This window comes from Planococcus citri, chromosome 1 (genome assembly GCF_950023065.1).
Source record: "Planococcus citri chromosome 1, ihPlaCitr1.1, whole genome shotgun sequence".
In the NCBI taxonomy this organism is placed as follows: Eukaryota; Metazoa; Arthropoda; class Insecta; order Hemiptera; family Pseudococcidae; genus Planococcus; species Planococcus citri.
This window is the reverse complement of record NC_088677.1, coordinates 49,796,573-49,808,619: the sequence shown is the minus strand read 5'-3', so window position 1 is coordinate 49,808,619 and position 12,047 is coordinate 49,796,573. Positions and strand designations below refer to the sequence as shown.

At 32.3% G+C, this 12,047-nt stretch overlaps 1 protein-coding gene across 3 annotated transcripts; it reads left to right on the top strand.

Moving 5' to 3' along the window:
* The first annotated feature begins 2,088 nt into the window (after nucleotides 1–2,088).
* Nucleotides 2,089–12,021, top strand: LOC135832493 (broad-complex core protein-like). 3 transcript variants are annotated; one of them, XR_010556322.1, is made up of 8 exons: nucleotides 2,090–2,361; nucleotides 2,564–2,757; nucleotides 2,855–3,061; nucleotides 3,143–3,376; nucleotides 3,461–3,683; nucleotides 3,759–3,851; nucleotides 8,887–9,138; nucleotides 10,683–10,823. XR_010556322.1 is itself a non-coding variant. In XM_065345769.1 (7 exons), the coding sequence occupies exons 2-7, from the start codon at nucleotides 2,578–2,580 to the stop codon at nucleotides 5,244–5,246; spliced, it is 1,227 nt and encodes a 408-aa protein (XP_065201841.1). In that variant the 5' UTR covers nucleotides 2,089–2,361; nucleotides 2,564–2,577; the 3' UTR covers nucleotides 5,247–6,343. The 3 variants fall into 3 exon arrangements, 2 of the variants coding, with proteins under 2 accessions (XP_065201841.1, XP_065201840.1); XM_065345769.1 differs by lacking the exons at nucleotides 8,887–9,138; nucleotides 10,683–10,823 and adding an exon at nucleotides 4,957–6,343 and having other exon boundaries at nucleotides 2,089–2,361; XM_065345768.1 differs by lacking the exon at nucleotides 8,887–9,138 and having other exon boundaries at nucleotides 10,683–12,021.
* Nucleotides 12,022–12,047: the final 26 nt, after the last annotated feature.

The following is a 12,047-nucleotide window of genomic DNA, read 5'->3' as shown; positions in this document are numbered from 1 at the left end:
CTTCAACTTAAACCTCGATTTAAGGAGAATAAATCAAACCTTATAAGAAAAGAAGTTATGAGATATTTTTTAAACATTCGTACAAAATCGCAATCAACTTGGTTCGGTACTAACTTTCGGGCCCATTGAGAGGAGATTATACTGTTATATAATTTGCAAATTTATTGATATAATGAGATTTAGCGAGCTGTGTCAACCACACGAAATTGATGTAAACTGTTGGTTTAAAAACTGAACAGTTTTTGCTCATTCATTTCTGCTAACAAATATTTTTCAATAATTTTCGTGGCCGATAGGCCTACTGTGTTTTTCAACTTGGTACGTGTAAACACAAATGATGGAATTGTTGAAAGCTTAACACTTCGCAAGAGTATCTAAACGCTGCGCCTGTAAAGACGACTTATGCAACTTATCAAATTCACGAGTAGGAAATAATGCAGAATAGTGGATATTCTGAGAAACAAGTACCAAATTATCGAGACACGAACAGAAGAAGACCAATTTGCATTGAGTCAATTTCTTTCTTACTTCCTTCCTACAGAAAAAAATTAAAATAAAATAAAATACATATCAATACTTGAATTTGAAAACAATGAGTTCATAATTTATTTTTAAAAGATTTAATACAGAAATATAACAAAATAGGTACTGAGGTTGTTGTTAGCACTCCGAGGCATCCTTGGATTTAAAAATTGCAATGAGGTTTTTTTAAATTTTTACAGAACAGTTTTATTTTTTGTTTGCATCAGGTTTCAATGATTAAATAAGCAGTTAATTCAAGAAGAACCGAGATGGAACGGTAGAAGTACTGAAGAGAAAATTATATGAAGGTCCATATTTCGGACCTCGACTTCCCGTCCAAAATACAATAATACCCTATCCCCATTTCGTTAAATTTTATTCAACGGCTTATCATAATTTGCAAACATTTTCTAATCATTACCACAAATTTTCTTCTGGTTACTTTAAGATCAGTTTTGTCAATTTTGAGAGCTTGAGCTGACATTATCCATTCTCCAAGTCCCGAGCTAAGTCTGGCTCTGTAACTCTGTACTCATTAGAATGGAACTAACTGACAACGGAACCTCGGAAGTGCGCAGTAACCGAGTTGATCCGATTTTTTTTCAAAAGTAAGAGGACCCCTAGTGCAGCTCACCACAAAATTTATAGCATACACATTGCACAGTTGCAAAACTATGAGTCCCACGGGGTTTCAAAGGTCTCAAAATTTTGATTTTTGGCCAATTTCGCCAATAAAAATATATTCCGAAAGCAGTAAAATAGTAAACCTCAGGATACATCAATAATCAAAAGGTCATAGGGCCCATGAGATAGGTAGGTACATTTTGGATCCCAAGGCCCAAATATTCGAAAAATTGTCCAAGAATGGTTGAAAAATGCGATTAGGCAACTATAACTTTTGGAACCGCCTGAAACTTGACTTTTGATTAGAAAACTGAAAAGACGATTCCCAAAGTTGTAACTGCCCAGCTGCATTTTTCGGTCATTTTTATACATACAATTTTTCGAATATTTTGAAGCGCAAAAAAAATACCTCATATAGGCTGTAGGCATATGCCCTATGACTTTTTGGCGCGCTTGGTGATCCTTGGAAATATTACGTATTTTCTGTTTTAGGCACATTTTTTTCATTTTTTTAATCCGAAGAATTGGACAAGTAACTATAATTATTTTGAGACCTTTGGACGTTGACCCACGTGGGACCCGAAGTCTTGGGACTTGGTTATCTTATCTTATCTCATACAGAAATTATCTTTCTGTGACAACCAATTTGATTGAGTCTGATAGTCTGAAAAATCTCGGCGAGAATTCGAAAAAAAAAAAAAATCAAACAAACAAAATCAAATTAGAAGAAATGACGAAGGAACGAAGGATAAAGGACGGGCAACTTTGTAAATTCTAATTTACGAACCACTGAAATTGCCTCAATAGCGAAAATGTTGCATACTTCTTTTCCTAAACATACGTTTATGGTAGGGAATGAGACATTGTAGTAGTAGTGCATAAAGTGTATGTAATTGCATATGTGGTAGTAATTCAAGAAACTAGAGAGCGCTGCACTCAGGTTAACTGCTCACATTTGTTTATTTTTAACATTTTGGAATTTTGTTAAATATTTTGTAATTAGTTATCATGTTAATTTAAAATTTTTACGTATATTTAAATCATGAAGGATCTTGAGGATGCAGTGTAAAGTGTGTTCTGTGATTTGATATCGATGCTGCAATAATCGCTGCTAAAATACTTGAACCTAAGTCAGTAAAAACTCCATGTGTAATCACTGCAAATAATTCAGTTAGCAGAATCAAAATAAACTTCACTTTTCTTTCAATACTTCACGTAAGATTCGATTTATCATTATTTGTTCTTTTGTAGCTTTCAAATTGCGTTTCTGTCTAGTGTTTATTGATACTTACTACGAGATGTGTTTATTCCTAATTATGGCGCTTTATGGAGAAAAAAATACTCATTGTTGTGCTTAAATCGATCATGTGTTTTTCTAGTATATCATAACTCTATATCAATGTTTTATCATTTTTAGGTTAGAGTGTCGCCATGGCGGATCACTTTTGTTTACGATGGAATAATTACCAGAGTAATATGGTCTCTGAATTGGATAGTCTGAGATCCGACAAAGACCTGGTAGATGTAACGTTAAGCTGTGAAGGCCATTTACTGAAAGCACATAAAGTCATACTTTCAGCGTGTAGTTCCTATTTCAGAAATGTATTCAAGGTACATGGAATTATATAATGTTAATCGACGGACTAGTTTACATAATACTAAAATAATTTCAATACTTATTCTCGAATATTATTGTTATTGATTACAGGATAATCCATGTAAACATCCCGTAGTAATTTTGAAAGATGTAAATCATGAAGATGTCGAAGCGTTATTAAATTTCGTGTATCAAGGCGTAGTATACATATCGGAAAAGAAACTAGCATCATTTTTGCAAACTGCCGAGCTTTTACAAATTAGAGGCTTAACTGGAGCCGCAACCATTAAAGAGACTGCATTCGAGGATTCTGCAACGGTATTTTGGACTTTCATTTTCATATTAATGTCTTGAAAAAATTACGCTTATGTCTATACATTATCATCGCGTTCGTTACAGAATCAGAACAAATTAAATGACAAAACCAGTGTTCCCCCTCCTCCTCAGTTATTGACAGCAAATGTGATAAATTCGTGGAAACAGAATGCCTCTCAAACATCGTGTTCGTCATCAAAATCATCTCAGAGTAATCCTCCGAGTCCTTCGCTTCCTTCGGTAAAACGTAAAAAAAGTAACCCTAGTAGAATACCGCAGAAAGAGAACCTCGATTCGACTGATACTAACAGTAACCAAGTACGTATTTGATTCGTCGTTGAAGTGTTTCATTTTCTCTTTTGATGGGAACGTTACATCGTTAAATTCTATTTGATTTTAAAGGATTGTTCTGAAGCTGAGAGTGATACAGCACCACTTAAAAGAGAAACCGTCGAAGATGCTGAGATGTCAGAAGATTACAAGTATCTAGAAGATATTTCTAAAGAAGAAAGTAGTCGTGATAATTCGGCATTCTACGATAATCTCGAATCAGACGAAACTGAGGAAGAAAATGGCGACCCGAGCAAACCTAAATTATCGAATATGAACGCCGACAAGCTCTTAGGTATTGTATCGTTTAATTTTGCATAGGCGACAAACATACAAGTACGACTATTTATTTAATTTATTCTGAATTCAGGTCTTTCAAACTCAACGAATTCGAATTTCATGAATATGATGGCCAATTATCCTTCATCTCAATCTACATCAGATCAAAATTCCTCTTTATCTGGTGAGTTTTTAAATCCCAGTGAAAGTATATTATTGTGTATTTAATTGCATCGAGTTTTCTTCGTATTCTTTCCTCTTTATTTTTTTTTTCGAACGTGTTTTTCGATTTTGCCTAATTCGCATGATTTCTGCGCCTGTATTCCGTAGTAAGTAGATTTTTTTGAAATTTGTGTGCTGATTGCTGAATTAACTCACCACTTTCATATATCTGTTTCAACTATTCACCTTATAAATCGTGTAAATGTGAACCAGTTTGTTGCATTTTGAATGTAGGTATGTATTGCTCTTGTGAATGTTGAGCTGAGAGGTACCTTTGATTTTTGATTAAAGATAAGCTACCAAGTTATGGGTACGTGCATTTCCCCTTCCAAATATTTCTCGATTTTGTGGTGTCCTAATTAGTAGTTTTTATTGCATGTCTACATATTTCGATGAATTTGAATGAGGAACTACCTGTTTTGATTTTCGACATTTTGCATCTGTAACTTGTGTATGTGCATTGATTTGTGTAACAGACATCGATCGCAGTGGATTGAAAATCTTTTTCATAATTTTGGTAAACAAAAAAAAGTAATCATTTTTTGATAAACTGACAGTAAAATTGATTTTTTTTCTTTCATTTGCTTGAAATGTCTGTTAAACTTGGAAAGAATGATTATAAATAATTTTTTATTAATAATTGGTAACGGATATTTTCTTCATCTTTCGTATTGTATTCGTATGTGATATGTATTATTAGGCGTAAACCGAAGCGAGTCGATACAAATGGCTTCCCTTCGAGAAATAAGCCTTATATTATTTATAAATTCTATTGTTACATTTAGCTATTGGTAAACTGGTTTTAAATTCTTTTCTATCTGTTGCCTGCGAAATGTTATTTGTTTCAACAACGTAAATTACTTTTGGTGTTCGTGTATCTGGACATACGAGATGAGATGGAATACGTCATGTGTTGTTTTCTCGCTCATCTGGAGACATTATGGTGAAATTCTCACCAGGGGGTAATCTTGTGTAAGGGTATTATCGAGCGATGATCGCATGGTGTTGCTGTTTCGAGCCAGTTCGTGATCGATTTTCACAAATGTAATGTGAAATATTATTTACAGAATCCAAATGGAAATGTATGTTACCTCAAGAATGTAAAATTTGTCATAAGATTTTTTCCAATGCTGGAAACTTACGTCAACACGTAACTAACGTTCATACTCCTGGACAACCGGTTCAGTGCGAAGTTTGTAAAAAAGAATTTAAAAACAAGGAGTACCTGCGGAAGCACAAAGTCATCATACATAAGGCTCCTTTACGCAAACAAAAAATGATCTCGGCGGCGTTCCCTATTAATCGCGAGTCACTTCCTCTCGCTTGGAACCTATGGGAACAAAATTATCAACAATAAGGATACATCTAGCTGCAAATAATCTCGCGCTTATATTAGCCGATTTTCAACGATCTACGTAATCGATTGTTCCTATTTATTTTACTAGTTTTGTTTTATTACGTAATCTTTTGCCATAACAGTGATTTATTTATTTTTTAATTTTTATTTATTAGATGGAATATTTTCTATGACATAAGAAAAGACTGCGGTTATTTATTTATTATTAACGTTTTAATTGTATTTTCGTATTTAGGTATCGGATATCGATTCTGATACTTTTTTGTTTGTTTGTTTTTATTTTATTTTATTTCATTTCATTTCATTTTAATAGATTACTCGACGTTAGCGTAATATGATCAATTTGCGATACGATTATAATAGTCTTGATATGGGAAAAAAGTCTTTTGTTTTTTCTAATATACCTATACTTTTGTGATTGTATGGTGATAATTTTTATGTCCTAGAAGATAGTTCGTTGATTTTTCTAATTATTATTGTTCATTATTGTGATTTGTTTTGTATATGGTAAATTTTATGTGGATTTATTTAGGTAGTAGGTAGGTACAAGGTACTACTCATTCGAGTTTCGTACAGTGAGGTCGAATAATTTTGAATACATTCAAGGTAGGTCATGATTTCAACAATTTATTTTGATAATACGAACATCTGATTCGTTGAGAACACGAAAAACCTCTTGTGATTGGACGAATTCATTATCTACCTAAAATGTATCACTCTACTTCATGTAGTCGTACTGATCAACTAGTCTGGAAAGTGCTCCGGAGAATGCTTAATTCGTATTTTATTTAGAACTGGATTGAGTCGTTCTACTTATTGATGTAAAAGTAGACAATCAATTTTTTCGTACAGACTGAGGTATTTTGTGATAATTACGTGTAAGATTGTATTTCATTTATCGTAATACCTGTATACGTAGAATGTAATTTTAATTTTTTTTTCAACTCGATGAACGACAACATTCGTTATTTTACGACTAGATCGTATCTTTAATGATGTCTTATTGTGTTGGTTTTTGTAAAAATAGGTTTAAGGAACTGGAAAGAATTTTATACCATAATGGTTTTCGATGTAATTAAATATACTGGTTTATTGAATCCTCGGCTTGTGTATGAGTTTAGGTACCCCTTTTCGGATGCACGTACTCTCCATTTATTTTCTCGTAAGGTTCGCCAATTTATTTTATGGGAACTTGAACAAAAAAATTGTTATACCTTAAAATACATAGCTGAGAAACCAAAAAAGGTTATCTTAGGGTTGTAACTATTCCGAAGGCATTTAGAGTACATTACATAAATGCAAATATGTAGGTATTGAGAATATGTGAGGGCGCATACGGAAAGGGACCTACCGACCAAAAAAAAAAAAAAAAAAAGTTCTCTGAAATTGTTGTAGGAACCCTTATTTACGTTATCGAAAAGAAATTTAGAAAAGTAGTCGAGAAAGAAAAGCAAAAAGAAATAATGATTTTGAAAAAATTGAAGTTTTCAAAATCATTATTTCTTTTTGCTTTTCTTTCTCGACTACTTTTCTAAATTTCTTTTCGATAACGTAAATAAGAGTTCCTACAACAATTTCAGAGAACTTTTTTTTTTTTTTTTTTTGGTCGGTAGGTCCCTTTCCGTATGCGCCCTCACATATACCCTTGAAATTCGATGTGCGAGTGCTTCATACGAATTGTACATATCAGTATCAATTTCTGAGCGAATCTTGGTTTCTTCGAGTGATTTGAATCATTTTTACGATTCTTATATCAAACTATCAAGTATTTAAATTTAAAATTTGTGAATTTAATTCTTGTACATTTTCTCGACTGTTTCAAATCATCTGATTTTGTGTACCTTTTGTGTGCTTTACCTATTCGGAGCTGACGAGAATCAAAACGAGCCCAGTGTAAATGCCATTCTGCCCCCTTCTTTTACATTAGAAAATACCTCGAGGAAAAATGATTAAATTACTCGTATGAACTTAATGTTTTTTATTTTTGAAAAAAAAATCAAGTTTTCAATGAATTTTGAAAATTTTACATCTGCACGTTTAATCATTTCTTCGTTCATCTAGGATCCTTCATTTTTTGGGCTCTCCGCGAAATCGAGACCTGCGGCAAATTATCCATTTTGCCCACTCTCCCTGTCTATAACCCTTCCTACAAATACATATGATTGATTGATTGTGCCATAAATTTTATTTTTCATTTCAACCATCTTGTTTTTTGTTATTGTAAAATATGCAGGATAACTGCTCGTTAGGGTACGTTTTGAAAACTCGATTGCACTTTTTTGCGTGCGTAACTTTCATAAGACTATTGTAAACATGAATCGTTGATGTTAATTATATGTAAATTGTTCTTATTAAAGGGCAGTACCGCTTATTTTTTAAGTATTGCCAAAACTTGATGGTTGTCTGAACACGAACTCGAGCAGTTCCCAAAGAATGGAAAAAATGCAATAAAAATTTGTTTCAATTATTTATTAAAAAAAAAATTGTAAGACAATTTATTTGAGCTCATTCTTAAAATTTAGGAATTGCAGGCCTGTAGGTTTCTCAGTTCCTCATTTTCAAAAATATGCCAAATGGGGGGAGAATTCCATCTTCTTTATTGAAAAAATTGAAAGTAGTAGATATTTCGTCGAAAAAATTTAGTTCAAGATGGAAAAAGTGTTTTTCATCAAGCAAAAGTCAGAAAAGAAATGCACATGAATTGAAAAAATGTAGTAAATGAAAAATAAATCTTCTCGAAGTCGTGTAAAAATGATTCTAAATGTCAAAACAAAAAAAATTATTTTAATTGAATCCAAATGGTTTAAAATCTTACAGTATCTAGATACTTGACGATCTATTTTGAATTCAATTTTGAAAATTTTTTTGAGTAATTACACGCGTTTTTTCAACAGAGTAGGCAGGTAAATACTGAAATGAAAATTGATTTTAGATTTAGATAGTCCCGATGAAGAACTGATTTAATTCATAAAATTTCCTGAAATTTAAAATAAGATGAATTGTGAAGTGTTAATTTTATCTAGAAATTTTCTGAACTATTAATGCTTGACTGATAATTTTTTATTTAAAAAAATGGCAAAATATCAAATCCTTATTTTACTGGATGATTTTTTTCGAAATGAGTCATTACTCATTTTTCATTTTTTGTGTACCTATAATGCCCCCTTTTTTTCTCCGTCCCATCCTTGTATTCTCAGTAGTGATACGAAAATTCAACATACGCAGAAACATGCGAATAATTAAGTACAAACGTAGGTATTAAGGGAATTTTCCCAGTTTTTTGGTACTTATTATTTACTTCGGGTTTTTCTTTAATCATTTCATAAATTTGTTTCTTAAATTGCTGTATTTAAATTTCTCTTTTTTTGTGAATGTGTCTTTTGCAAAATCATCAGTTTCTGAGAAGTTTGCCTCACCCCCCTCTCCAAGTATATTGAATAAGTACGTCGCCTTATTACATGCTGCTGATGAACTGATTTAAAAATTTAAAAAATGAAAACAACAAAACTAATACACCATTTTTTTTTCCATTGTGTTACTACATAAATGTGTAGACATACCTAATTACCTAGACCTAGACCTACCTAATACTTGTAATTTTTAATTCAGAATGTTTGAACCTATAACGATGAACTTTCAGGTTCGCACTTAGCACAGTGCGGAAATTGCCCCCATTGCGGAAAAACTTATTCGAATCAGTCTGCATTAAAGTATCACGTTCGTCTGATGCATTGCGATTTGACAAACCAATTCAGTTGTTACCTCTGTCCGATGTCTTTTGCGCATCGGGATGATTATAAGGCCCATATGTGGGAAATACATAAAGTGAGAAGTTAGCGCGCGAATTCGCTCAACTTTTAATGCAATTCTGTCTACTGCCATCGTTCAATCCGTAAGTTCGACAAGTTTGTTAATGAGTCAGCATTTTTTTCTTTTACATTCATCACCGCAGCATGTTTGTTATGTGATGGGGGCATTTCTATAAATGGTACTTTTCGGGCGCCTTTCATGTTGGTCATTTATGTATCTGAAAATACTTGAAGGGTTCAGAGGTGTATCATATTAACGTACTGTACTTATGCTTTGCTTAGGTCTAACACTGTGCTCGAGTTTTACTATATTTTATTAACTTAATACGTATTTCTATATTATCTGTGGTGTAATTGTACTCGATTAATTCGATAATCAGTGAGAAAAAAGATTTCACCTATATTTAATCGATAGAGTATCTATAACAATAAGGAATTTTTTCACCAGTCCCATTATCTTTGCCTTCTCGTAGATGTTAATTTTATTTTCTAAACAATCAGCGTAATTATTTAGATACCTACTTACCTATTAAAATCAAATCTCAAATGTAAGTTTTTTTAAAAGTAGGTGGGTAATGTAGCTTATTTTGACGTTGTTGGCAACTATTTGCATATTTTTCAATGAAAATGATATAGTTTTTGATGTTTTCTTATGCACTGTGTGAAATGGTGTGTAAATTAATTGGGTAGATGAGCCAATCCATTATTTATTTTGTTTGAGAATCGCGAGCAGCATTTCAGAAATTTAGATAGCAATGAAAAAATGGCAACGTAGCATTCTAGATCATTTGCTTTTGTGAGTAGATTGCGTACCTACTACCTATGTGCTTGAAACTTTTGCTCGTGATGCTTTTGTTTAAAAATTACTAAGGCACGACAATTTATCTTATAAATCAAATGTTCCTTTGAAAAATTGTAAACATTAGGTAGTAGGTACCTACCTACCTATCTACCTATCAATTTGGCATAAACGGCTCATCATATCAACTCATCGTCTGCGCGTGTGCCGTATTTTCAATCCTGTACATGTAGGTAGGTATTTTACTTACCTTGGTGCCAAAATTAGACTTTTGAAAAAATGTTGGTTTCAGTTGAAATTTTGAATGTCTAAATGAGGTCCCTGATCAGCTATACCTATTTCGTTTTACGATCTAACTAATTCCGAAGCTAAAAACTGTTTATAGTATGTTTTAGCCTCTTTCCCTGAATTATGAAATTTCAGAGGTGAACTAGCCTGATTTTTAAAAATATCTTTTGTAGGTTATAGGTGTAAATTGATCGCTTTAATCCTCCGCTGGTATAAAATGAATACCTTTATTTAAGAAAAAAACTATAGGTAAAAGTGTGCGTAGCAACGGGTTGTTTTTTAAATTTGAATTAGGTATTTTGAGTTGATTAGTCGTTTTATTTGATTCATTTTAATTATTTTTAAATTGATGAGTCGCTTCGTTTGCAAGTACCTAAGTCGTTTCATTTGCGAGTAGATCACTTTGTTTGCGTGTTGCTCGCCTAATGTGCTACGCACACTAAAGAATTATAACACTGGTACGTGGGTATATTAACTTTATAATAATTGTATTAAATAGGTAATTGTATTTATTCACTACTTCATTTATCCATTTTATAGAGACGAGACTGGGAAGACGTCCGTGTCCATTGTGTCAGAAAATCATATCGAATAAATCAAATTTGCTGAAACACATGAGGATTCGACACAGTGACGAGTATAACCCAGCTGGTTGTAACTTGTGTGGCAAAGTTTTCAAAAACAAGTATAGTCTTCGAGCTCACGTTAATATTTACCATAAAGAAACGAACACTAGTAATAATTACCCATTTTCATCGTATCCTCAAACAAGCTCATCTGAGTGTGGTCATAGTTTATCCAATAATAATTCTAGTCTTTGTCCATCTAATTCACCACCTGTTTCGGTCTTTTCGTCTACTCTAATGAATAGTAATTATGTACTACCTTCTGCAAATGATATCAATCCTCTAACACTTATGTAGAAAATTAACACTGAATGAACACCTTCGGAGTTCTTCAATGAACAGTCTCCTGAAATTAACGCAGCTGGTTGTATTTTTTGTACATCTACCTACATCAATCTATCGAAAAATACCTTTATTATTGTAAATCTATGACGAAAATGGTACGAAACTGAATATGATTTGATCAAAACGTAAAATTTTTTGACCTTGTGTCGAATAAGGCTGTTTATTAAAATTATAGGTAACAATAATCAAAATTACTTACCAAACAATTTGTTTTTTAAACGTTCGTTATCATTACGTTTTATGTGTACTAGGCTCCCAATTTCTTCTTTAATACCCAAATTGCAAAAATTTCGCCACAGAAATTGTTCTATTGTAGTAAGTAAACAATTTGTAAATATTTTTATATACATATTTTTTCTTACGCAGGCATTCTTGCTTGAAAATGTGTTCGTATGGTTTTGTTTTTCTTTTTTTTTTTTGGTGTGTAAGTTATTGAAGTATTATTAAGTTAATTTGTTAAGCTTTAAGTATATCTACAATCTACATGTGTGTTCGAAGATCTAAAAACTATTTACTCAGTTTAGGGAAATAAAGGTGATTTTCTCCTCGTATACCAAAGTGATAAAAAGAAACTTACTAAATTGAGTTTGTTTTAGGTACTTAATTAGTCTTTTTTTTCCTATTTTATAACTCGATCACTCTATTTTAAAATTTCAATAGCGTATATTCTGGTTACTCGTGTTACGAAGGCAAAAAAAAACTCAATTTAAGGTTTATTCTTAAACGTAATTTTGAAAAGTTCGATTAGATTAGAATGTTTGACTAATATACACTTCTGTTTACGTAAAAAATAACGAAATAGATGATAATTGATAACTCACTATCGATGTAACAAGAACAATGGCGACTAATGTGCCTTACGTTTTAGTGATTCACTTCTTTTCCCAATAAAGATTTTTTTGTAATAACTTGTTTTTCATCGAGCCTTGTTTAA